This window comes from Dermacentor andersoni, chromosome 5 (genome assembly GCF_023375885.2).
Source record: "Dermacentor andersoni chromosome 5, qqDerAnde1_hic_scaffold, whole genome shotgun sequence".
NCBI lineage: Eukaryota > Metazoa > Arthropoda > Arachnida > Ixodida > Ixodidae > Dermacentor > Dermacentor andersoni.
In genome coordinates this window covers 102,851,770-102,878,210 of record NC_092818.1, presented here as the reverse complement: position 1 = coordinate 102,878,210, position 26,441 = coordinate 102,851,770, and the positions used below count along the sequence as shown (strand labels likewise).

Below are 26,441 nucleotides of genomic sequence, written 5' to 3'. Positions count from 1 at the left end.
ACACTTCAAAGCGTACAGCAGTATGCGCACGAGGTCTACTTTGTTCATGCAAAATTTTTGTGCACGGTCTCTCTCGCGCGCACGGACACATGCCAAACTGGCAAGCTCGCGCGGACAGGACAGCCTATGCGTCGAAACTCTACCTGACACTGTAGACTTAGATATGTGGTCACGAATCGGCGCCCTGTCGGGATGGAACGCCAATCATTCAACGAGGCCGAGCAAGGACGTAGCCCGGCTAGCCCGGTCAAAACAATTCCTCTCACTCTGCTCAGTTACGCAGGAGGCGCTGGTTACGCACAAGAGTGGCATCCAAGCCAAGCCCGTAGCCAATCCGCAACTTGTTAAGTGTGGCGTCGCGTGTAGCAGTGTGTACGTTGAGTGAGCTTTCGGCTTCTCAAGTCAGTGTATGATCTTTTACTGCCATAAGCCGTGTCGGAGATAGTATTTAGGCCATTTCTAACGTGTCGTGCTTAAAATATTCCTGGACAGTAGTTGTCAGGTTTGCGGAACGGTTACGACAGCGACCTTCCTGCTACCATGTGTGACGTTCCGGGTTGCGACGTCGAGGTAAGTTTGCTCACTTCCCTATTATCAGCTGTTCCGAATCATGTATTTCTTTTCGTACATTCGTCTTTTGTCTTATTATGATAGCTGGCTCACTGGACTACTGCTGAAATAACGCACGGCGCGTCTCTGTCGACCTCCGTGCATGGCCGCGCTGTAGACCGGCTGCTCTGAAACGCCAGCACTGCTCACGTTCCAGCGTGGCTGTGCTCACTGCTTACATTTTGTGTGACACAGTCTTTATTACAGACTTGGTTATTAAGCTTTAACCTTTTGCTAACCCGCGCTTAAGTTCGTACGGAGATGACATTTGGTGCTTAGCTTATGCAAGCGTTATGCAATGTCATTTTTGAGCGAAGGAAATAAATACGCGAACATGTGAACCGATTGGAAACCGATTGGAATTGTTCATTCTATTCCACAGTGGCACTATGGTCGCTTGGAAATCGTTCTTCCGTTGCGCGTTTCGATGGTTGTGCTCGCTCGTTCTGAAACGCTGGTCGAAACGCAAGTCGCGTTCGCATTTCAGCGCGACCTCGCTAGTGTGGTGTGTTCGCTGTCGGCAGTTGGAGCGGCTAACGTTGTAGTTCAAAATTATTCAAAATTATGTTCGGTTAGTCGTCGCTCGTTGTTAACGCCAGTAGTCTCATGCCATCGCGTTTTTTATACGTCATGAGACTGGTATAGTAACTGTCGCCGAATGTGGTACGTAACAGAACTGCATGCTAAGTAGTCTGTCGCCAGAAACTTGAGTTGCTTACGCAGGCGCCCGTGCATCCCATTTATGAATAAGTACAATATTTCGCAATTATGTATTTTTCAAGACGAATTCTTTTTTGGCGAGTGGCAAAGTTTATAAGTGCCACGGATGCCAATGGTTATGTGCCACTGGGTATGTGCCAGAGCCTATGTGACCCTGGGTATGTACCACTGTGTGTGCATCACCGGATGTGTGCAACTGGGGCTACTGGCTTTGTGATGACGCGGGATAAGGGTCACTGGGCATGTCGGGACTGTGATAATGAGTATGATAAGTGATGACAAAATTTGAAATGCTCTTTAATTTTTACTTGACGTCGATCAAACGTTGTCCCTCCAGCGCGGCTCTCACAATAAATTACGTTTCATACACTCATGTTCACTGCGCTGAATGAAACGAAACGGCTACTTGCACAGAAGGACACGCCAGACAGGACAAGAAGGGGCCAAACTACCAACTGGTTTATTGTCGGTGGAACGTTGCCCTTACATGGGCTGCGGCATTTGAGCATGTGCAGATAGATACCTAGGCTTGAAAGACCACAGTAAGATATGGACAGCTTGGAACTGGAAATGGAAGAGCAAAGTTTCACCGACAATAAACCAGTGAGCAGTTGGCGCCTTCTCGTCCTGCCTGGTGTGTCCTTCTGTGTTAGTAGCCGTCTCTGTTTCACTCAGCGCATTCAACACGAATGAACACCAACCAGCCTAGTTCCTCGCTTTACTTGTGGCTCGTATATCCCATTCTCGCCCTCAACTTGCTCAGGAGGACTTCCTTCATCGACGTCAAATAGAGGTTGAACCGCCTACCAATATTTTTTTTTCTGTTCATGGTGTATTTATCAGGTTGTCGCAAAGCGGGTCGGGAACATGATGTCCATTGCACGCTGGCATCATCGTCGCCCCTGCAGTAAGCATGCGTGTTCAGCCTAATGCAGTAGCTCAACTTAGCGCGTACCGCTGCGCGCATACACGCGACTTAAAGTGTACCTTGGTTATGTATACCAACGAAGCCCGCGGTGACCGTTTGCGACGTCCCAACTACCACCGCTCAAGCATGGTGTTTTGTCCTCGTCTCTTAGCAGCTTCAATCAACGACTACCTTGGAATCAAAGAGAAGTACGTTTGGTATCCATTGCAGCCGAACGCAGCGTAGCGTTTGTTTACATTGTTTTGATGGTGGTGACACACTTGCTGGCAATTGATGCGTCAAGGCATGGAAGCGATCGACGGATGCGAGGGAGGGGTACGCAAAGCTGCCTGTTTATCAGCGAAGGGGCCGCAGTAGTGTATAATGAAACAAAAGCAACCCTTGCTTGGTGCGAACAGCATGGGTAGAACAGTTAGACGAACGCGTGGGTCCTTCGCTTCTTCACTGTCCGGCGTGCTTTGAACGATATTCGCTATAGCACTGGCCGAATTCACATAGACTTTCATTCTTACGTGTTCTTTGCCATTAGCTTACCGTTTTCGCCAGTAGTGTGTACCGCAACAGGATTAGCTGCAATTTGCTCTTACAAACATTTCTAGCGTAGAAACGTTCTGTGAGTACGGGCTCGCGGGTCTTTAAAAACCCCTTCAGCAAGAACGAACCGTGTCGCTTGACAAATCTTAGTCCGGTAAGGGTTGTCGTAGGTGCGCTAGATACTGCCACCATCTCATTCTCGCAATTTGTCAGCATTGGCCATTGACAGCGGTGTTCTCATCGCGAACTCGGACCGCTGTACGACTGCTTGTCTGTGACGCCGTCGTTCTGCGCTCGAACGATGCATGCGTGAACGGGTATCTGATACCTCACCGTTTCCTTTCTTCCCATTCGCAGCAGAAGGAGCTGCAGCCGAGTGGCGGCGTGGCGGAAGGCGTCAGCATCAGCAGCGCTGCCTCGCCGCACGACGATCGCGAGGGGCAGCATATGGAGCTGGTTGGCGGGCGCGTGACCCCGCTGGACGCGAGGAAGCACTGGAACTCGTCGAAGAGTGAGTCGTTTGTCATTTCGCACAACTGCTTTGGGCGATCCGATGGAATTAAAGCTTGTATTCGCATACGTTTCACGATGTGCTAAGCTCTTCCTTGACTATACGCCGAGCGTGGCACCTGCTCCAGTTTTAAGACATTCAGTTTGAAGGACAGTATGGAAAAATTACATAAATGAAGCTGCTGTGCAGACTAGTGAAACATGGCTGAACGATAGTAATTTGCGCAGTTTAATATCTACTCAGTGAGTTGCATCGAATAACTTCTCATGGCAAATCACTTCTGCAGAAGCCCGCAAAATGGTTAAAGGTTCATGAAAGAGAAAATTGTCATATACCTGGCTGTAGCATGAGTCTGCACGAAACCACACTCACTGCAGCACCTTTTTAGCTTCGCGCTACTGTCGGCTGGATGACGATTTTCCCTTTCATGAACTTGTCTCCACCTTGTGGGCTTCCGCAAAACTGATTTGCAATATTATGTATCAATGTGTTTTGACTGGTCCATCGATTCGGCTTCGCTCTGCGATCTGCTAGCCTCCTGGTTAGCGTAGATTGCAGAGCGGCCGCCCCGGAAAGGCTTCGATCTCGGGTTCGACTCCCGGAGTGGGACAAATTTTTTCTTCAACTGCGAAGCTCTCCGAGAGGCCCATACGGGCTTCCTCTATATGTAGCTTCGCGCTACAGTCGAGTGGATTTCTCTTTCATGAATTAGCTTCATATAGTAAGTACAGAACCATATGGTTTGAACATACGGAAATCCGTCTTAGGCATTGCCTATAGCCGAACGACAAAAATTTTAACAAAAGAGTTATTGTGAGAAGTACGCGGGCAACTATTTCGCATTCGCAGGTTCTATAAATTAGTAAATGACTTGGAAAGAAAGCGCCTATGAATGACTTCAATCTCGGCTGGAGCCAGTCTGATGTATTCTATATTGGCGTTCAGAATAGTGTTCGCCGGGAAAGGGGTCTCGAGTCGAGGCTCGTTTGAGAATACCCAGGTTAACTCACGCACCACCGCTTTTCCTTGACTAGATCCAACACTCGCCTCCCTTTTTTCTTCCGCAGGTCAAAGGCACCAAGCCGTACCCAACCGCGTTATCTATGCGACTCGCTTCAAGGTGCATCGGCCGCAGTGGCATTGGCACGGTCGCTGCTCGCGATGCCGGCCAGCGACCGAGACCTCCGCTGCTCGTGCCGCGGAGGCCGTCGTGCAGCCGTCGTCGTGCAGCGACGACGAGTGTGAGCTCCTGTTCTGCTGCTGCTGCTGCTGCTCTTGCTTCGAGGAACTCGAAGGAGACCGGAGCAACCCAGAGACGCACGAGACCACGCACGTCTGGCACTTGTCGGGAATGTGCACCTTCTGCTACCGGTTGTTCGCCTCTGCGGAATCGCTGGCGAAGCACATGACCCTAGTGCACCGCCGGCTTGCCTCTGAGGGGCGGCGCAGCGCGAAGTCACTGATGGCGGCCTCTAGGATGAGGATTTAGGATTGGCCAATAGCCGTGTCGCAAGCAACCTGGCGACGACGCTTTTTGTTTCAGGCGAGACCGCAAGAAGCAGTCGGCATTACTACGGATTTGCACCTGTCTTTCCTTGAGTAGCGCGCATTGGGGCAACGTTGCGTCACAGTGGCTCAGTGCGTGTATGAAACCGTTACCAATCTGAAGTGATATTATAGCTTGGTGAAGTGAATACGGATAATGAACGAATGCGGACGCTGTATAGTGCTTGGTATCGTGCATTCCTTGCGCTCCCAGTGAACTTCCTCTGTGATGGTTTTACGTGTATATTGTAAGGTCTGTATGTCTTGTGCAGCCGCCATGATTGTCGCGATTGTACAATTCATCCCCTGTTCCTTGCTCTATTGTTCCGTGTTACATGTATGCCATATGGTTTGTACGTCTCGTTTAGCCACTATAATTGCCACGATTGTAGACTCTTCCTAGCGGTATTTCGTTTCCTATTGAACATTATTTGTAATGGCTTTACGTATATGCTGCAAGGCTTGCACTTATTGTTTAGCCAAGATGATTGTCATGATTGTAGAATGCCTCTTTTCTTCCTTTTGGTATTATGCCATGCAACTTGTCTTGGTTCAATCAAGCCAAGAGCATGTAGACGTTATCGATATCGCATACTTCAAGACAGAGCTGCAGGGACAAGAAATTAACATAAAGGGCTGAATGCGCAGTGGGACGTGTGTTAGTGTATCTATTCTCAGTCCCGCACCTTTTCCGCGCTCAGAAAGCACGCGCCATTTAACGTTAACAGATTCATCTTGACATGTAGGAGCTATGTCGATAAAGTACGTTACACATGGTATTGGAAAAGTATGTATTAGTTGCGAGCGAGAAGGCTCCAGTTACTCTCATTCCACTACGATGAATTTGCATCCGCATGAATCTTCTCATTGCAGGCGACAGCCACGTCTAATTTTGTAAGTTTTCAACAATGAAGACGGCGTGCAGGCGCAATGTGCAGCAAAAAAAAAAAAAAAAATGGCTCGATGTTTCGCTCGGATGTAGGGTGCCTCAGTGCGCACCTCCTCGCGAGGAGGACATCGAAGAAGCCTCGCCTGATGTGAGAGAGCCAGCTTTTTGTTAGGCTACTCAGTTCTTCACACAAGTGGGGTCGTGCAGCCCCTCAAGTATTCAGCTTGGACCAGTTTACCAGAAAGTACTTTACGAGTGCGTTTACACATGACAGAGGTACAGAGGGGTCGAACAAGGAAAGCTTCAGGCTGGAGCCAACGATAAGACGAGGATACTTGTGGGACCCTGACGAAGACCAGGTCCCCTTGTCGCTGACTCTAGAAGGCCACCCCTCGGATAATTATGCTGGCGCGCGCCCGGTGCGTAGACTGTTTTGGCGGCCATGGAGAGACTCACTTGTAAAGCTAGCTGAAATCCAATAGTTTTGTACGTTATGTGTGCCAGCGTGGAGCGGTAAGCTACCGCAAAGTAATGGAGCTAACAACTGAAGCTCATGTAGTAAAGGTTGCTTCAGTGATCTTGCATAAGAAAAGCGACATTAGCCCTTTTTTAATGATGGTGATAACCAGCGTTAATTAGTTTCTTGTGTTGTGGGAACAACGCAGTGTGCCTTGAGGCGGCGAGTAAAACTTTGCATTTGTTTAACAATTTTTTTCTTGATCGCCGATTTGTGCTTGTTGCCGAGAACTGTCATCAACGCTTTCCATGATGCTGCAACAATCAATGTACGAGTTCATGCGAGAGTCGCTGCCATAAATATTTCTTGAAATTTTTTTTCTTTCTTTGCTTAAAACGTATTTATAGCATCAAAGCACACGGAAAATTCGTTTCTAGCCCCCTCCCGATGTTTCTCTCTTATCTTACACCCTCTTGATGTGTTGCATCTTTTGTTGATGCTAAGGTGCTAGGCGCTCTCTAGCAAATATACCTGTTGTCTTGTTAGCTTCTATCCGATACCGTGGAAGACTCCTAGAACTTGCGCAAGTTATTACGCTTCTTTGTTGCGACCCTTAGAAGAAAAACAGCATACGAGCGTTTTGCAAGACAATACAAACGGACCAACTTGTTTGCCGCATTTTTTGGCAGTCAACAAGTGTGTGTGAGAAAATAAATTTTTGCTTCCCCAATTCTTTTTTGTAGGCATCGTTGCGCCAATGTTCTATGGGTCATAAGGTGGGAGGTGGCTGCGAATTTTTTTCTTCCACACGTGAGCGTTCAAAGCTAGAACTGAGGTTGCGACGTCGTATACTCAAAACCGATTCACACCCTTAACGTTGCAAATCGGTATATCGACTTTTACTCGCATATAATGGGGCCCTAATTTATAATTATATTCTGAAGTTAAAACTAATCTCCTTTTCACCGGCACTACAGCACTTCTTGTTAAATATGTAAATAACTATTATTGAAAGTTATGAGCTTCTTGTGAATTTTATGTATTTTTGCTATTTTTATAAAATTTGTTTGCGCCGTATGTTGCTGCAAATGAAAAATATGCATTTTGGTAAATGGACCCACGACTAGCCGCGATGGCTATGGGGTCCAACAATATCTTGTATACGGTAAGTGAAATTTTTGTTTCGCGGAAATAAAGAAATAAAAGAAGTAACTCGCATCCTTAAACTCGTGAGGGTGTGATTTAAAAAACAACCTTAAGGATGTAGTAAGGTATGAGAAAGGTCTAACTGCTGTTCCATGTTCTTAATCAGCGCTAAACAAGAGGAAGGTCGTCAAAAAAGGGAAGATGAAGACGTTTTCAATTTACAGGATCAGTCAGTTTACAGGGTATGCCCACACCTGCACATTGTAATAAATTGTCGTGCGTTTGACGTGCGTGGTAGTACTGCTTGTGAAACAAATGCGGGAGCAGCCAAAGCTTAGAGCAACCAGCCGCTTGCAGTAAGACGGACGCTTTTCTGGAGTGACCACCTTCGTCGACACGATGACGTAGACGTCGAGCGCGTTATCTCACTGTAGCGAATCGCTTGACGTCACGACTCCACGTGCTACCTACCGCCGTTGTCGGCGCCCTCCACAATTACGCGATTCGACCACATCTCCGGCAAGACACTCTCCTGGCAATACGTTTTCTTCTTTTCGTCGTGTCTGCTCTCTGCTAGGAATAGGGCATCCCAGCTCGGGCACATCCCCTCCACCCCGGTAACCATAAAATAGAGGGGCCCACTGTTACACACCTCTCTTCAAAACGACCCGGAAGACTCCTTGGCGGGCTGCTTGAACTCGAGTCATTCGAATGTGAGTATCATTAGGAATTTCCTGCCACCGGTGAAATTCAAGGCCTGGGCCTTCATAGGTGTCGTTATGAAGAGCTCCTCGATAATTTTTAGCTCCTGAACTTTTTGCACTTTTTGGGACATCCGAGAATACGTCGCAAACTGTTTTGCTATTTTGTAAGTACTCTACAAAGATTGTTCCTCGTGAATCCCAAAAAACAGTCGCTATCACCTTTGCGGCTGAACAAACAGTCTTTGCCTTTTTTGGAGCACCTTCATCAGGCTCAGTCCATTACTTTGACTGCTGTTTAGACTACGGAGTGTAATGATGTATCCACGTATCGTCAACTATCTCGAATCGACGCCAAAAGTCCTGCGGATTGCGATCAAGCTCCGATAAACACTGCTTCGAGAAGTCTGCTTTCATGCGCCTTTGGTCCATCGTCAGCAGTCGCGGCACCCAACGTGCACAGACCACTTCGTCTGCAATTTCTGATAAAGAATATTGTGAACTCTCTCTGCCGGGATGTCTACAATTTCAACTATCTCACGTACCTTCACTAGGCGGTTTTCCATGACAATTTCATGAATTTCCGATACCATTTCTGGCGTGGTGATTTCCACTGGACACCGAGTACGTGCTTCATGTTGCGTTGAAGTTCGGCCACGTTCGAATTCATTTATACAGCAGTAAATGGCATTAACTGACGGTGCAGAGTCTCCATGAACTTGGTTGAACTCGGTTTTAATTTGGGCAGCCGTCCAGTGTTCCAAATAAAAATGTTTGATCACTGCTCGAAATTCACCTTTCTCCATTTTGACGAAAATCACCACACAGCTCAGTCCCAATGGCTGTCAGAAACTTACTAACTGTCGGTACCAGCGTAAACAAGTTCTGCTGTCATATGAAGAGTGCTTCTCGCGCGCCATCTAGAAGAAAACAGAATTGTAGCGCCATCTCTGGTACTTTTACCATACTTATCAAACGAGCATCGTATACCTGAAGTCATGAACATAATTATAATGTCGTATGCTTACTTATGCGTCTTGTGAGCCTAACTACAGCAAGTAACCTTAAATTCTGTTGAAGGTCTTCTTGATTGCTTAGAAATACACGACATGTGGCTGCTAGATTCCTTCTGTCACGTGCACGTTTCGAAATAATAAAGCCGGCTTTCAGTTTTGTCCTTTTATGTTCTCAAGCTCACGCGTAGCGTAATGTAAATTTCATCATCTGCTCTCTCTCTCTCCCTTCCCCATCTTTCATCCCCCCCATCCCGCTCCCATGTGTAGGGTAGCAAACCGGTTGAGCTAAACTGGTTAACCTCCCTGCGTTTCCTTCTCCACTGTTTCCTTCCTTCCTTGCTTCATCCCATTTGTTCTCTTTCGCCTTTATATTCATAATTCCTAGGCATGCGTTTATGCACGTGTCTTAGCACTGCCGGGAAATCTCTTTATGTGAAAGCATTTCTGTTCCGTTCGTGGGCTCCTTTCGTTATGGCTTTAACACAGCCTTATAGTCCCCCCCCCCCCCCCCCCCAAATAATTACAAGAAAACTTGTAACAGATTCAAACAGCAAAACAAAACAAAAATCATTAGTCGGTTTATGTACTACCTGTCGGTCATTATCCGTGTGAAGAAATTGCGCACGCAGTGCAAGCCAAAGCGAATAAAGAATAAAAAAGAAAGAAAGAAAAGAAAACAAAGTAATGTTAACAAAGGACAATGCCATGTAAGTACAGATCTTTTGCAACTACAGAATCAGCTTATAAAAATATAACAAAGAGTCCTTGCGACGAGTGTACGCGCACTAGCAGACGACGCTCATTACATTTACAGGGAAAATTGCGGCGCTGCGCAGAATAATCGATGTCTAAAACATATTTACGTGGGGAAAAGGTATCAGCATTAATTTGACGTTAAACTAAGACACGAAAATGGGGGCATACAAGCGCCAAGTGCGATCGGTTGAACGATGAACACGTTGCAGAGCGCGTCTCCAATGCAGTTCGGTCGCAGCGCCCTCGGCTCATTCTTCGTTAAGCGGTGCCGTAACGGGAAAGCGCCGTGCAGCTCACTCGACTACATCATAGCGTACTCTAGTAACATTGCAGTCGCCAACAAGAAGCAATCATAGATACCTGTGAGAAACTCTATGGCAGCAATAGTAGCAATACAGAAACAAGTAGCTAAAAAACGAATTTGGTGTTCCCCTCCGAAATGGATCCCTTGTATACTAACAAATTTAAGGCAGCATGTTAAATTATGGCTTCTTATGACAATGCGCGGGCCGAATCACACTTGTTCAAATAAAAGCCAGAAGCATTGTCAGCTTCTCAGTTTATTAAGCTTTTCTCATTGCTGTCATCCCGCCCAAGCAACAGGAACAGTGGGTGCATGAACGAATAAAATTAGTGCCTAATTTGGGGTCGATGCACATCAGATATACATGTAAAGCAACAACAATGGTATGTGTTATTTGTGGGCTGTCTTTTTGCGTTGTTGCGACGAAAACACGTGACGGAGTCAGCGCTTTGTCGCCGTTGAATTTGCTCCGCCGGAGATTCCCGTGGCCATCTTAACAAATTCGTGGGGACGACGTGACTCCAGCCGCCATGTCTGTAGTTCCGGCGCCTGATAACAAAGTGAGTACACTCTTCCGTCTTCATCCGGACTGTAGAGCACTTTTCTTTTTTTGCGGCGTTGTATTGTGCAGCTTTGTTTAGGCTCTCGGTTAGTGCGCTATTTTGGCTCAGAAGGAACGCACGTGCGACTTCTCGTCTCGCATTTCTCTCACACTCCTAAGCCTTGTGACCCGGGTCACAGCGCTTGGCATGCTGAGCGTATCGCTCTCTCGCATTCACATGTTTCGTGCAGTGGTGAAACTTCGCACTCAGCCGTGTGCTGTAACGATGCACCTTGCGTGCCTGAGTTGTAATAGTAATCGGGAAAGCGAAACGTTTTCATTTGTTTTGTCGCGTTCTCGCTACTCGCCGCCATCATAAGTTGTGTTCGGATTCTCGCGTAGGTCAAAGAGGCAGCATCGAAGTGTGCAACAAATGAAGGCGACGCAGGCTTCTTTGCTGTCCGACGAGCAGAGGGCACAGATCTAGGCGGCCCTCAATTTCAAGGTCAGAAAATAAACATAAGCAAATAAATAAATATTGAGCAGTTTCGCCCCGAGGCAAAACATTGCAAGTAATATCAAGTTGTAGCGTTGCGCTGAGGCTCCTCAGACGGTGTTATAAAAAATTGGCTGAGGTTTAACTCTTGTAAACTTAGCCATCTCGAGCGAAAGGTCTGCTTGGCTTGGTTTTGCGAAGTCTATGCACGCAGTGTTTCATTAAAGTTATACGGGTGTCAGATGGCGCACTTTTGATCGTGATCAAGCCCGATCCGGATCTAATTTCTCAGTCATGATAGGCTCCTTTGCACAAAATGCGCGAGAGAGCCAATCGCAGTCGAGAATTTCGATCCGGATTGGTCCCGATCGCGATCAGAAGTGTACGTGTGGATACCGGTATTAGACAACTGCCGTTCTCACACGTTACACACGCTGCCGAACGGGTTGTCCGTGAAGTCGCGGTGAAACATGGCCGTCGCAGTCGAGTTTGCCGCCAGCCGAAAGGTGTGGTTCGTCAGACGTTCTTTGTGAGTGCCGTTGCTTGCATCCACGGCTTCGTCTCCTTCTGCTTGTTGTTGGTGGCGTTCTTTTTTGTTTTGTTGCGACAGCGCGCCTTCTTTGTTGAACGACGGCGGCGGTTGCAGTAGCTTCGATCTTGGCACGCTTCCACGCTTGGTAAGCTTCTCTATAACGTGCCATTCTGGCCTCCCTTTGCTCCGGTGTTTCAGCAGGCGACTTTGCCCTTGCTTGAGATTTCGCAGCCTGCCGCCTAGCTATATCTACTGGATGAGTGAATTCAGCTTGTCGCTTGCGTTGAAGAGCACGCACAGATAGCCCCTCCGGCGCGCCATCCATGGCGAGACTGAGCGACCAAGCGCCGGCGAAGCAGACGTTAAAAGCATAGAGTTTCCTACAAAATTACTAGAGGGAACTCTGGCGCTGCAGTCGTTGTCCTACCATGGGAATGATGGGAAGTACATGGATTTGTCTGATCTTCGTGCTTGTGGATTCAGACGTTCTTGTGGCTTTGTATATTACGCTATATAAGTATTATTGTCGTATATTTCGGCGCAATCTATATTCTTCGAAGTGCAGAAGACGCCGGGAACGCGTACAGTTTCTATTAATTGCAACGATTGAGCTTGTCCAGGTGGCCAAATCGAAACGCGCCAAGCGTCTCAAGGCACTGGCATGCCCGCGATAAATTCATAAGGGCGTTTCATTCGCTTGTCGATACGTGCGTCCGTGGCTTAATCATGGCATTCGCTTTTTACCACCTGAACACGATTTTGAACAGATGGATGTCATCTTTTTACTTGGAATGCACGCAGTCTGGCGTAGTCTGTTGGCATATAGACATTGTGATGTTAATGGCCGCACTGTGTATGAATATTTTGTGGAAATGGTCGTGAAGGTACGTGACGTGTACAAGACGAAGGACTGTGATGAAGCTGTGGTGTCAATGCTCGACACTTTGACACATATAAAACGAGTGTGATCGATGATCACAAACTCTTTTTAAGCTTGTAGCCAAGCTGGAAATAAAGGAAAAAAAAAAAGCGTCCGTGGCTTAATGGTTTCAATATCAGGCTTCTGTGCTAGAGTCCCTGTGTTCGAATCCTGCCCTCGGGCAATATTAATGATGTTTATTTAATTATTTGTTGCGCAATATACTGTTGAAAATGACGAGTTTACAAAGTCACGAAGCCGTTTGAAGCCAAAAAGACGAAGTTTAGGCAAATCCATGTACTTCCCATAATTCCCATGCTGGGACAACCGCTCCCATTGCAGCTCCCGTAGACACTAGCGCCAGAGTTCCCTCTAGTAATCCTTGTAGGAAGCTCTATGGTTAAAGGCGCGTTTAAGGCCACTTCATAGTCCGACGTAGCGTTGACGCGCGTGCGCGCTGGGCACTGCGGCGCCGCGTCAGTGAAAGCGCAGTGCTCTGTAGTAGGGCCGTTGGTCGGACGCTACGTGCGGCCGACGTATCCAGCGTCCGTCGGCGTTCCCCGGCTACAGGCCTTCGCGAGATGCGTGCCGCCCGCTCGTGCAACACGCGGTAAACCTCCCCAAACGGCCTCTGTCCGCGGCTGCCGGCAGGCGGCGACACAAGTTTATTATGCTAGCGCCGTCGCCTGCAGCAACTCGCATCCCCATAAGTGAAGACAAATTCACATTTTCTTTTTCTTAAGATGAAGCTTTAGCTCGGGCCCAACTCCGACGCGGCCTATTCAAGTACATGTAAAACGCAAAGACGTTTTTCTGAGATAACCCCTGGGCCGATTTTAATGAAATTTGTTGCATTTGATAGAGAAGGTTAAATTATAGTATAGTGACTGTTGGAAGCAGAATTTCGATTCAAAAATTCGAAGTAGGAAAAAATAGAAGCACGAAGTTTACAAAGTAATAGCTCTGCATCGAGAACAGATATCGCTGTTCTGTAAATGGCAACCACTAGATCACTGAAAGCGGACAAGCTTGGTATGTCATTTCATATCCTACATGAATTCATTACGTTGCGTACAAGGGTTCTGCAAAAGCTGTATTGCCATACTACTAAGTTTTTGAGATTCATGTGTAAAGTATCAACTTTGTCCGCTTTAGATGTACTATGAGATTCAATTCACATAATTGTGATATCTCTTTTTCATTGCTGAGTTACTGAGCTGTTGTAAGCTTGATAGTTTCGTTTGCTGAAAATGTCCGATTTTCGCAAATTTTTAACAAGAAAATGCGAAAATGTTCGACTTTCGCAAATTTTTAATAAAATATTGACGTCCTGAATTAAGAAATCGAAACCAACTGCAACTCGATTTAAAATTTTTCTTTTAAATGCAACAAGTCTCGTCAAATTTGGTGCAGTGGTTGCCGAGAAATGCGAATTCTCCTTTTACATGTATTTAGATAGGAGCGCCCGAGCTAAAGCTTCCTCTTAAAAACCAGGCAGTTAACTGTAGCAAGTGTTATACTAAACAGCGTAGACTCCGAAATGCGATCTTTCTGCAAAATTTCAACAAGAATAGTGCAGCTGTGAGTGCTAAACATTTTTTCGAACATACGCAGCGAAATATGTAGGACTCTGTATATAAATGGGGTGCTTAAGCCGAATGGAAAATATGCGTTCGACTCCCACAAGAATATGCATTTTAATTACGAATGTCGACGCTCGTGCAACGTTCGCTTATTGTCGGGTTCAGCGACATCGCTGGACTCTTTGTCGCAGTTTTTAATCTGAAAGCATTATATGTCCCATGAGGCAGACAAACCGGTGCTGGCGTTTTCCGCAACCAGTAGCAGGAAATATCATGAGCGTGGATTAAGGTGGATTAAAGTTGATTAAGGAGGTTTAAGGTAGATTAAGGTAGACTGATGTAGATTAAGGTGAATTGACGTGGATTAAGACGGATTCACGTGGATTAAGGTCGGTAAAAATTAGAGCAAGGTGGAGTAAGGTAGAGCTTTAATTTAAGGTGACAACTTAGAGAAGTCATAATGCTTTCGCATTCAAATCATGCAAGGATACTTAAGTGACTGCCAATTTTTCCAACAGTGCTAACAGTGCACTGTCCTCGGCTGAGTCTGGCACGTTCGAGATGCTGCACCCACTCCGTGGCTGCACCTTTGGAAGTCTCGAACTATCCATCGTTATAGGGACCTTATCGCTTCTCTTTGTGCCCTGATAAAATCAGCATCATCTTTTTTCACCTCGCAATGTGGGCCTTTCCACGCAAGGGCGCAGTTGAAAACAAAGGGGTGGGGAGGCACGCCCAGGCACGCATACTTCTCCCTCCTCTCCCAGAAATTTCCCTGTACCAGGATACCTGACATAAAACAACGTGCCACAACATGCTGCTGCTACTCAGTTGTTATTCTTTTCCACCGGGGTATGATGCTTTGTTTACTTCCTGTTCTTAAAAAGTGGTTGCAAACAAACCTAAGCGTGGAAACGTGGAATGAACACCTACGTATGAGCGGTTTACGGAGAAGACATTTTAAGGCGAAAGCCTTAAATGTCTGTTTCAAGGTCACGTTGTGAGATACAGAAAATGTCGCGTGATACAAAGAAGGCCAGAAGTGAATCAAAGCATGTCCAGCCGGGTAGAAGAGATGATTAATGATGAACAAGTTAATTTATGATTGATAAGGGGTTGGATTAAGGTGAATAAGGGTGGGCTACGGTGGATTACCGAGGATTAAGGTGGATTAGGGTGAATTACAGTAGGCTGTACAATCCTTTCGCCTTCGCGTCTCGTAGAGGATCGCTAAGGACGCCTGCAAATTTTAAGGCGAATGCAGTAGATCTCTATGTTTCAAAGTCGCGTTGTGAAGTACAGAAAATGTCACGTGACCCAACGAAGGCCAGAAGCGAACCAAAGCATGTCTAGCCGTGTATAAGAGATGACGAATGATTAGCAAAGTTAATGATTAATTAGTGATTGGGTTAAGGTGGTTTAAGATATTTAAGGTGGATAATGGTGCATTAAGGTAGATTAAGGAAGGTTATGGTGGATTAGGGTGGATGAAGGAGTATTAAGGTATACTGAGGAGGATTAAAGTGAATTACGGTGGATTAAGGTGCATTACGGTGGATTAAGGAGGGTTAAGGTGGATTAGAGTGAATTAAGGTAATTTACAGTAGGCATTACAAGGCTTTCGCCTTCGCGTCTCTTAGGCGATAGCTAAGTACACCTGGAAATTTTTTATCGAATGCTCGTCTCCTTTCGCGTTGCACATGCTCTCTGTCGTTCGCCTAGAGGTTGGACGCGTCGTGGAATTACCCTAAAGCTGTCGTGAAAACCGAGTGAGCAACGTTAACTTTTTCGCGTGCGTTCGCCTAATCAGGCTTTCTCCTCCACTACGGCCATGTTGGCACGCGTCCGGCCTGCGTCCCCGAAGCGTATGGTGCGCGAGCGATTTGGCGTTTCACCTGGGAGCAGAACATTGTGACGTTTTGTAGCTCGATCCGACTTGCTCGGTCGCCTCCTGTGCTGCTGCTCGTTGTGAGGCCTGGTGCAGCAGCCTAGCGGACGAGCGAGCGAGCTGGATCAATTTGTCAGAAGTTACGATGTCCCGGTCCCACGTGACCGCGTTATGCGTCATGACGTCACGACACAGTCATCACCTGGGAAACGAAATCGAAACTGGCTGTAGAAAAGTAATTCTATTAAATTATTGAGGTCGCTCCGATGCGTGCCAGTAAACTAAGGGTTATAGGTCTAGGACCTTCATTTAACGTAAAAATTTAGTCGATAATATTATTTCAGCAGTCCTTTAATACCCTTGTTACATGTGTGCCCTTAACCGCGGCGGTTAAACTTAACGGCGGTTGCTCACTTAACCAAGGTTAGCCACAAGCACAGTCTGCCCGAGTTACACGGGCATTCATGCTCACAGTGGGGAGGAATAAGGCTCGCCGCTAGTCTTGAGTTCCACAGGAATTCCGACACGCTGCGGCGCAAAATGAACAAACCAAGGTCCAAAATTAACGCTAGTTTTGCACCAGGTCTGTGCAGCGTGAACAGCAAGAACAGAGCGCGTGACGTAGACTCGACACGCCTGACACCTCGTCAGGTGTGTCGCCGTCTTCTCTACCGAAGCGAATGACGCAGAACGTGCAACGGGACGCATCGTCGCATAATCACTGCAGGTTTTCGTGTACATAATTCGTCGTGGAGGTTATCCAAACTGCGTCGCGCATATAGTTCAATTGGTGTAGGAAGTTACCGGTATCACTCGCTCATATTGTGGAGGTTTCAGCTGCGCTTCTCTTTTGCTAGGTCCATCGTCGGTGGGAAGATTGCTGTCGAGCGTTGCGCCATCTAGTATGCAGAGTCGTGCATTCCAAGTATTTCCGCGCAGGGCGCCCAGATTATCTTCCCAAACGATTATAATGGCCTCTGAGGGTGGCATCAAGGTTTTAAAAGGCCTACGAAGGACACACCCTGCACTCTGCTGACGTACCGCCTGCCATCTTGACAGCTTGGGAAATGTAGGTTGCTCAAAACCGAGGTCGCCAAGCTCGGTTTGCAGTTAACCGCGGTTAGCGGCCTAACCGCCGTTTCGCCTGCTGTGTAACCGAGCTAACCGCGTTTTGCGATAACCGCGGTTATATTAACCACGGTTCAGGCCACCAGAAGGTGTGCAAACCGTGTCGTCGAAAATGTAAATTTCCGCACGTGGGAAGTTGTCGCTACTGACTGATCACACGTCCGGCTGTTGGGTCTCTTTTGGGGAAACGGCTGAAGTGCGTTGCAACGGCTCTGCGAACGACCCATACAAAGGATGCGGACGCCACTTGGCCGTTGCCCTCGCAGGCTGCAAATTCGCAGGCGGGCAACCACACGGACGAAAGTGGCGCCGAGCCGACCACCAAAGACATGGACATTCTCGCTCCCGACCACTACGAGAGGCGCAAGGGGCACTACCTGCAGATGGCCAAGCAGTTAGTCAGCAGCATCATGGCTACACAGATGCCTAAGCGGGAATGTCTCTCCTGGCAAAGTGAGTCGTATAGTGACAAAGAAACGGCTGTGGATCGAGTGCGCGTGGTAAACAGCAGCGAGTCTGTTGCCCCAAGGGAACTTCCGGTCACGTGTCTTATCAGTTACGCTGGAACGAAAAGCGTTCTTTTTAAAGTTTGGTTTCGATGTACGGAAAGCACTATTTTACGTTTTTCTGGTAAAAGGAAGGAGCTCAATGCTTCAAGACTAATACTTTTTCTCTTAACTAACGCCGCAATTGTATAATTGTGATTGTGTACTAGGGATAAGTGTTGAAAATCTGCGGGACTATGTTCTGTCGCTCTCGTGGTACTCACCGTTGACATCGGCCGCGAAATTTAATGGTCTGTGCCAACGCGCAAAAGTGGAAGCCGTCCAGGGCCTATGTTTGTAAACAGCGAAAGGGGTCTTTGTAGCTTCACAAAAGTCGTTTAGGTCGAACAGAGGGACTACGAGGGCGGGGATTTTAAAGGGACACTAAAGAGAAGCCCTAGATCAGTTTAGACTGACGGAAACCTTCAGAACTGTGTTTTGTTAAATTTGCCGTAATAGTTCGATTATTATAATAGAAAATAAAGGTCCAAATTTCATTTTCTTGATTTCGCGCCGTAACTCCAGCGGCTGTAAGTGGGTGTCACGTCACGGATTATTATTTTTTTTCTTTGTATTTGGGGCGTTTTGCGTCGGCAGAAATTTTTCGAACTCGCAAAGTTCAGCCTATGGATTTTTTTAGAGTGCAATGTAGTTCATCCTTACCGAAAAAAAAAAAGGTTATTTACCCGAGCAGATGCCGTCATAATCCATGGCGTCACGGTTAGCCGGTGCGGGAACTTCACGTCGGCGTCGCCACCCGTATTTCTTTGTTGAGCCTTCCCTGGATTTCCAAGTAGTGTCTCAAGGTCATGGTAAGAGTAGTTTTTTTTTTATATTGTAGGAAGTAATTTAGTAATACATTTCAAATATTTTTAAATGTCATTTTAACCTGAAATGTGCCCCTTTGGCTTCATGGAGTCCCAGGTACGGTAATTTGGGGTTCCAGGCACGATAATTTTCCAGTTCCTCATATGCAAGCTCCTCAGTTGACTGGGTGTCCAGTTCTGAACGGCATGATGTGTATCGAATAGTGCAAATAACCTTCACTCATCTTTTTCCTAGACGGCTTCCACGAAACAGTTATATTTGATGCTGTTTAGAAATGACAAGGTATTTGCTATTTGATTCGATATGTGTAGTCGTCCTTTCTCGAACATATTCGCTATTCTATTCCATTCAGCAGTTCCGCTATTCGAACACCGCTATTATTAAATATATACATAGACAGTCGCAAGTTTCAAGTAGGCTTCGGGAATCATAATAGCATACCGTTAGCTTTCTGTGTGCAGGTCTTGCGTTTCCCCCCAAGGTCACGAAATACTTTCTTTACTAAACTGTCTACTACATGACAGACGTATATCATTTCCATGGGCAGGCGCTCTAACACCTACCAGGCCGTATTCCTGACCAATCACTTCGGGGAGTATGTGTGCTTTTTAATAGCGACGTAACGTCCATCGCTACACTTCACTGGATCGAGGGCCTCAACTGGGCCACGTGAAACTGGGCTACCTGGAAATTGCCATTGCTGCACGTGCGTGGTTTGTTTCGTGGCGTCGACTTGCGCTCACTCAGCCAATCAATGCGCGCTGTACGAAACATCGCGACAGCGATAAGTCCCGGATAATACGTCAACATGTTGTAGCCAAGGTGCCGTAGATACGGCGACCGCGTGATGTCTTGGTAAACATCTTTCTTAACTAATGGGAGGGTATCAAAGCAAAAGGCGGCGAAGCTTATTAACCCACAGGTGAAACCTACATTAAGCGTTATTAAATTGCACTACATTACGAGACTTAAGCACGTTGATGGGGGGGTCACTCGGGCAATTTGGTAAACACTCGTTTCGATTAGCGCAAACTGGCGCTCGCGTCTCTTTAGCGCTGCAGAAGAGGTTAAGCACTATAGCTACGAGGTCAGAGGCGCCGCATGTATTTCTTGCGGGTGTGACGAAACTGTTCTTCTCGAGCTAAATATTTTAAACTCAGTGCGGTTCTCAACTAAGTGAACATGCTGATGCGTGTTTCCTTAATCGTTTCCATTTTGTACACGTTGGGTCTGATGACACTCATACTCTCAAGCTATCTATCAAGTTATAGCAAGTCATACTTGCTTTCCTGCGCGTAATCTTTCCATGTTCTCGCTTTATCCTAACGATTTACAGTTTGTGCTTTTATTGTTCATCTCCGTGGTACCTTTAACTCTGAGGCAGCTGCTTCGCGTTGCTCTACCTGAAATTTGTTTATTTTGGTTGTACGAGCGGTGTCTAAGGGGGCCCGGGGTCTCATCAGGCGAAGCAGTGTGCTTCTAGTGCCGGTGCCCCTCGACAATTTTTGTGAAAATTTACGAATAAACTATTATTTTGTTTTATAGATTCCATTCTAGGCCACGGTCCAACCTTCGACGGCCAACCATATGCTCTGCGTGATAATCTGAGCCGGTTTGTGTCCACCGCGGTTGCCCAGTGACTATATTGAGCTCTGCTGCTGAGGAACGCGGGCGTGGGTACGATTTAAGGCCGCCGCGGCTGCATTCCCATTGAGGCAAAATGCAAAAACGTTCGTGTACTTGGATTTTGGTGCACCACATGACGGAACCTGTCACGTCTGTCATATCCCCAGTGTTCCTATGAGCCACAATCAATCAATCAATCAATCAATCAATCAATCAATCAATCAATCAATCAATCAATCAATCAATCAATCAATCAATCAATCAATCAATCAATCAATCAATCAATCAATCAATCAATCAATCAATCAATCAATCAATCAATCAATCAATCACTAAATAAATCAACCAATCAATCAATCGGCTGCTTTGGCACCCGTCAGACCGTATTTCCGGCCGATCAGTTTGGATGTACTTACACCGCAGATTTTTACACGTTACAGAAAAAAAAGAGCAACCGATTACGGTTTAGTTACTTTTTAAAAAAATGTAGTTGATTACAACGACCAATAACTGCCCTATGAAAATCATTGAATAATTGTTAAAATGTAATCTATAAATTCTACGTTACTTTCCTCGCAACCTTTATTGACGTTGCTAAAGTACAGTGTACCCGCCGTGGTGGCCCAGTGGTTTCGGCGTCGTGCTGCTAAGTCCGAGGGCGCGGGACGAATAGCCCGGCCGCTGCGGTCGCATTTCTATCGGGACGAAATCAAAAAAGGACCATGTCCAGTGCATTTGGGGGCACGCTAGTGATCTGCTGGGGGTCAGAATTAATTAGGAGTCCCCCAGTACGGCGCGCCTCACAATGATATCGCAGTTTTGGCACGCGAAACACCAGAATATAATTTCAATTTTTAATACAGTAAGTGGAACGAGCTGGCCTGTCTATTCAACGCGTCCTCTGTAGCCCTTCACACACTGTTTGTCTTCCCTAGCAATTGCTTTTCGAAAAATGTTTCGGTCATCTTCGCTCATTTTCTTGTGAAGTTACCAGGCACCTACACCGAAAACTTGCTCAATGTGCGCAGTGGTGGGAAGGGATGCGTTGTCAAGTACAAACACCTTGCGCACGAGGTAGTGGTTACACAATACCTCGATGCTCGCATCGGGGTCCTCGATAAAGCGCAGTGCTTTTGCTGCTGCTTAAAAGCAGGCAAAAAAAAATTGTTGGCGATTTTTTAGCATCAAGATCCTAACTGACCAATTCAATGGAGCTAGAGACGCGCTGGTTCAAATTCCCGTCTATAGTTTGGTGGGGTGTCAGGATGAGGAGACAAAGGATATAGGTCTGCCTGTATGGAGATGCGCACGCGCTAGGCTGCTCCGTGGCACGACCGTAGGCGTTCTACTGTAGTTCCCGTCAAATTCAATATCTCAACGCTGCGTCGCCTGTTACAACTTGTCTCATCAATGAAACAACGGGTTACATGAAATTGAACACTGAAAAAAGAAAAAAAAATATACCTAATTTAACGACGAAAATGTGTGTTTGTTAAGGGAGAAAAAGAGAGAGAGAGAGAGAGAGAGAGAGAGAGAGAGGGCGAAGAAAACGAAAGCGCAGGCGTATGAGGCATTAATAATACGACACTAAAAAAAACATGCAGTTTAACGTTATGAAACTTGTAAGGGTGTAATAAATGACGCCGTGGTGAGGTGCTCCGGATTAATTTTGGCGACCTGTGTATCTTTGAATGAATTCTAGGGTTTTACGTGCCAAAACCATGATTTGGTTACGAGGCACGCCGTACTGGAGGAACTGAGGATTAATTTTGACCACCAGGGGATCTCTAACGTGCTCCCAATGCGCCTGGGTATTGTTAACGTTGACCCATAACATGGTGCACTAGCGTTGTCGTATTCATCTGAATCCGACTGCTGCGGCCGGAAGTCGAACCCGCGACGTCGTGCTTAGAAGTTCACTGCCATAGTCGCTAACCCACCACGGCCTGGGATATATGAAACTCCGAAAGCTACTTTAGATGGTAGTGATTACGTCATGGGGAGGGGGGGGGGGGGGGGGCTGATGATGACGTTGATTATTGCGTCATTTACACACAAGGGGCTACAACACACCGATAAATGAATGAGCGAACGTTTTTATTTGTTTCTCAGAGAGAAACAGGGTATCCCCGCATTCCTCCCCGCATTCCTCCCGCCCCTTTCGCAGGCGAGAGGGGAGCAGGCGTGGGCACCCATGACAGCTGCCAGGAGCAGGATGCCAAGGAACGGCCGTCAAAAATGCCCTGCCCGAAACGAGGCGTCAAGGGACAGCCGCAACGCGGTCGCGGTCGCGGCCGCGGTTCACCGCGCCGTCCTGTGCCGGTAGCGACTGTTGCGGCGACCGAGCAACCGCCAGCAGATAGCAGCATTCACAGGCGCTGGTTCACCTGCCACTTGTGTTACAAGAAGTTGTCCCGCAAGAGCTCCTTGAAGAGCCACCTTGAGAGGCACGCGAAGAAGGCACCCTGGACGCCCGCCTGCCCCAACAAGGCGCCCACTTCTGCGGGCTCGTCCGCCGATGCGCCCCCTAATGAGGTCGAGCCGTTGGCCGGGCCGAGCAGCGTACCACCGGGCATATTGGATTCTGAGCCAAAGAAGTAGGACTGGAGTTTCGTCCTGCATTTTGGCAGGCACTTTCTTCTTCTGGGGTCACGGCAAATGAGTGCCATAAATTTGGATTAGCAAATAATCTTTTTAAGTATCTGATCTGTTCATTTCGAGTATGGAATCGAATACTTCAATATCTCATTCATTAAAAGAACAGTTGAAAAGCAGCCTACTTGTATTTAATCTCTCGTCGTTAGGAACAACAACAGCCTATACGTATGTGCCACGCACACCATCATTGGGTCTGCCCGCGAGGCAAGTAACATGCGCAGTACTAGACATATCTGCGCTGATTAGGTCTCTAAGGTCTACTTGGCCTACGCAATTCATTTTGAGAACGCTGTCTACTACTGCTGGATTGCGTACGCAGTTTACTTAATTTGCGCTCTTCTCTCTTTCTCGTTCTGTGACTGACCCTCAAGAGATTATATCCCCTTTCCCGCGTGCAGGCTAGCCAACCATAACTTCCTCACGTAAACACTCATTGCTTAATATATCCCTTCGCTTTCTCTTCTCGTCATTCACGATGTTCAGTGGCGCTGTCCCTGCACACCTTTATAAGGCAACACAGATGCTGGATCACGAGGCTTGGCTCTGTGGAAATTTATTGAACCGCAATGACTGCGAACGGAAACCAAGCCGCTAACAAATACATTCGCACTTGCACTTTCATCCGTAAGGCATGTCACGGATGTTCACTCTGGCTTCACCAATATACACCACTTCTGTATAATTTCTTCTAAATTTGACCAACTATACGAGGTGACAAAGTGCATCGGGGGCTATGTTTGTCTTTCCGACTAGTATTTCTGTAATCAAAGCGACGAAAAACTATAGGACGATATCTTACCCTCAAAACACCAAGGATGATGCCATTGTGAGACCTGTTGAGTTTTGAGCGTCAGTATTTTATTGCGATAGCAATTTTATGAACACTACAAGCGAATGTTCGGCGTCGGCGTCGCCGTTGGGCTGAGCATATATCTAGGTAGAAATATGCTATATGCTTATCCATGCCGTTTATGCGGGCGATAGTCTTACACTATTCAGACACTAAAGTGCTCATACCAGGACTTACGTTCTTGATTAACTTGTTCCTCAGAATTTTGAGAATGGCAGCCCACTATTAAATGTCATGAAACAAGTTTCACGGTGCATGCCTTTTATCTTAAATCTCAGACTATTATATACACTAAAAGTGCAAAACATTATCAGTGCTGAAACCTGAAAGTGATGTATGTAATTATACTGGCGCGGCTCTTTACGGGCAGCGTAATGGCGTTTGTGTGACGCCGTTACAGGTTTCGCATGGCGTGTTGAATCTTTTAAGGGTACCCGCGTATAGTTAGTACTCCGTCCGAGAGGTTCAAGGTCAACGCTCAACCTTGCTATCACAGTCAGTGCTTCGCCCTTCGGGCGAAACTGACAATTTTTTTAGCAACGGGGCCATACATGAGAATTCATATCCGAGTAGCCTCTTGGCAATGTTCTTTGGCGCCGGTGTTCCCACCGGGCCTGGTGGTTCCCAACGAGACTGGTGTTCTGGATAGAAGACTTGCATTGTTAACGGTCGCGCACCACAGCTGCTCAAATAGTAATGAATTCGCACTGGCTGCTACATCACACGTTAGACGAACGAAATGAAAAGGCTGCCGACAAACTCTTACTTTTTCTCGGTACTTGCCAGCGCTTGAAAAACCTGACGGGCAAAGCGCCTCCAGGTGCTTTGTTGTATTTCTGTGACCGGATTCTCTTCATTTTTTCCCCTCATCTTTCGAAGTGAACATTTCTTTGGCTACTATCGTGTGTTTCGCGTTCTTCGGTACAGCATCGCCGATTACGCCGACTCATATGGCAATGAATGCTACGCAACAAAGTATAGTGCCAGTGAGCGCACTTCCGTTTTTCGCAATAAATCTATAAGCCACGACATAAAACCTCTATTTATACCAGCTTAACAGGTATCTTTAACCTAGAAAGACCTGCTAATGAAATAGTGCATGATATTTCTGGTCCATTGGGCATGTGCCATAAAGAACGTGCCCATTCTAGGCCATTCCTCCAGAATGGGTATGTGCCACTACAACAAAAGCTGTAGAATCCTTAAATGTGTAAACATATGCGTCGTACTTCTCTGTACATGCACCTGTCATCGCCTTTCTTCTCTCGACCAACTTCATACACAGCCTAATTTGTCCTCGCTATACTGCTCCGTCGAAGTTAACTAGAATTGTAGGCACCACGTTTAGTTCTGTAGCACTTAGTGAACCGCTTCTCTACAGCTTCGTTTTACACCAATTCGAACATGCGAGCTGGAAGCGCTAAACTGCCCTTTGCCCCAGAGCAGATTAGCTAACCGAACAGCTACTCTAATGAACCTCTACCTTATTTCTAATTTTCTCTCTCTCCGAACTGACGTCACCAGCGATGGTGAATTGTAATGCTCCTGATGACGTAGACGAAACGAAAACTGCAAATGTAGCTGCAGGAGAGAGAGAATAGCTCCATTCGAAGTAGTAATGAACAGGTCTTGGCTTGTAGCGCGAAGTGAACACGGACACAGAAAGGAGCGCTACAAGCCAAGACATGTTACCGTACCAACTCGCCCAACTGTCTATCATTTTGCAGTAATGAACAGCTTACAGAGACTTTTCCTGTAACTAGCGATGAAGTTAGAAAGGCCTTGCAAGACATGAAACAGGGAAAAGATAGATAGATAATGGGGTTTTACGTGCCAAAACCACTTTCTGATTTGAGGCACGCCGTAGTGGAGGACTCCGGAAATTTTGACCACCTGGGGTTCTTTTACGTGCACAGGGAAAAGCGGCAGGGGAAGATGGAATAACAGGCGATTTAATTAAAGATGGAGGAGACATCACGCTTGAAAAGCTTGCGGCCTTTTATACGAAATGCCTCACGACTTCAAGGGTCCCGGAGAACTGGAAGAATGCCAACATTATACTAATGCAGAAAAAGGAAGACGTTAAAGAATTGAAAAATTATTTACGCATTAGCCTACTTCCACTATTGTATAAAATATTCACCAAGATAATTTTTGACAGAATAAGGGCAACACTTCAGTTAACCAAGAGAACAGGCTGGCTTCAGGAATGGATACTCTACAATGGATCACATACATGTCATGAATCAGGTAATCGAGAAATCTGCAGAGTACAACCAGCCTCTCTATGTGACTTTCATAGATTACGAAAATGCATTTTATTAAGTAGAAATACGAGCAGCCATAGAGGCATTACGTAATGAAGTAGTACAGGAGGCTTGAATATTTACAAAGATTACACATGTACCTTGATTCTCCACAAGAAGAGTAGAAGATACCTATAAAGAAAGGGGCTAGGCAAGGAGACACAATCTCTCCAATGCTATTCACTGCTTGCTTGGCAGAAGTATTAAAGCTATTAAACTGTGAAGGTTTGGGAGTGAGTATCAATGGCGAAAATCGCGGCAACCTTCGGTTTACAGATGACATTGTGCTGTTCAGCAACACCCGCCGTGGTTGCTCAGTGGCTATGGTGTTAGGCTGCTGAGCACGAGGTCGCGGGATTGAATCCCGGCCTCGGCGGCCGCATTTCGATGGGGGCGATATGCGAAAACACCCGTGTACTTAGATT

At 46.7% G+C, this 26,441-nt stretch overlaps 2 protein-coding genes across 5 annotated transcripts; both read left to right on the top strand.

Annotated features, from left to right (window-relative positions):
• Positions 1–342: 342 nt before the first annotated feature.
• LOC126530992 (uncharacterized) lies at positions 343–6,925 on the top strand. 3 transcript variants are annotated; one of them, XM_072288098.1, is made up of 3 exons: positions 343–570; positions 3,155–3,302; positions 4,370–6,925. In XM_072288098.1, exons 1-3 carry the CDS (start codon positions 541–543, stop codon positions 4,789–4,791), a joined length of 600 nt encoding a protein of 199 aa, XP_072144199.1. In that variant the 5' UTR covers positions 343–540; the 3' UTR covers positions 4,792–6,925. The 3 variants fall into 3 exon arrangements, with proteins under 3 accessions (XP_072144199.1, XP_050034305.2, XP_072144198.1); XM_050178348.3 differs by having other exon boundaries at positions 3,152–3,302; XM_072288097.1 differs by having other exon boundaries at positions 3,149–3,302.
• A 3,582-nt stretch (positions 6,926–10,507) lies between these two features.
• LOC126530990 (uncharacterized) lies at positions 10,508–22,976 on the top strand. Of its 2 annotated transcripts, none has more exons than XM_050178346.3 (3): positions 10,508–10,676; positions 17,470–17,656; positions 22,370–22,976. In XM_050178346.3, the coding sequence occupies exons 1-3, from the start codon at positions 10,647–10,649 to the stop codon at positions 22,801–22,803; spliced, it is 651 nt and encodes a 216-aa protein (XP_050034303.2). In that variant the 5' UTR covers positions 10,508–10,646; the 3' UTR covers positions 22,804–22,976. The 2 variants fall into 2 exon arrangements, with proteins under 2 accessions (XP_050034303.2, XP_072144197.1); XM_072288096.1 differs by lacking the exon at positions 10,508–10,676 and adding an exon at positions 14,876–15,039.
• Positions 22,977–26,441: the final 3,465 nt, after the last annotated feature.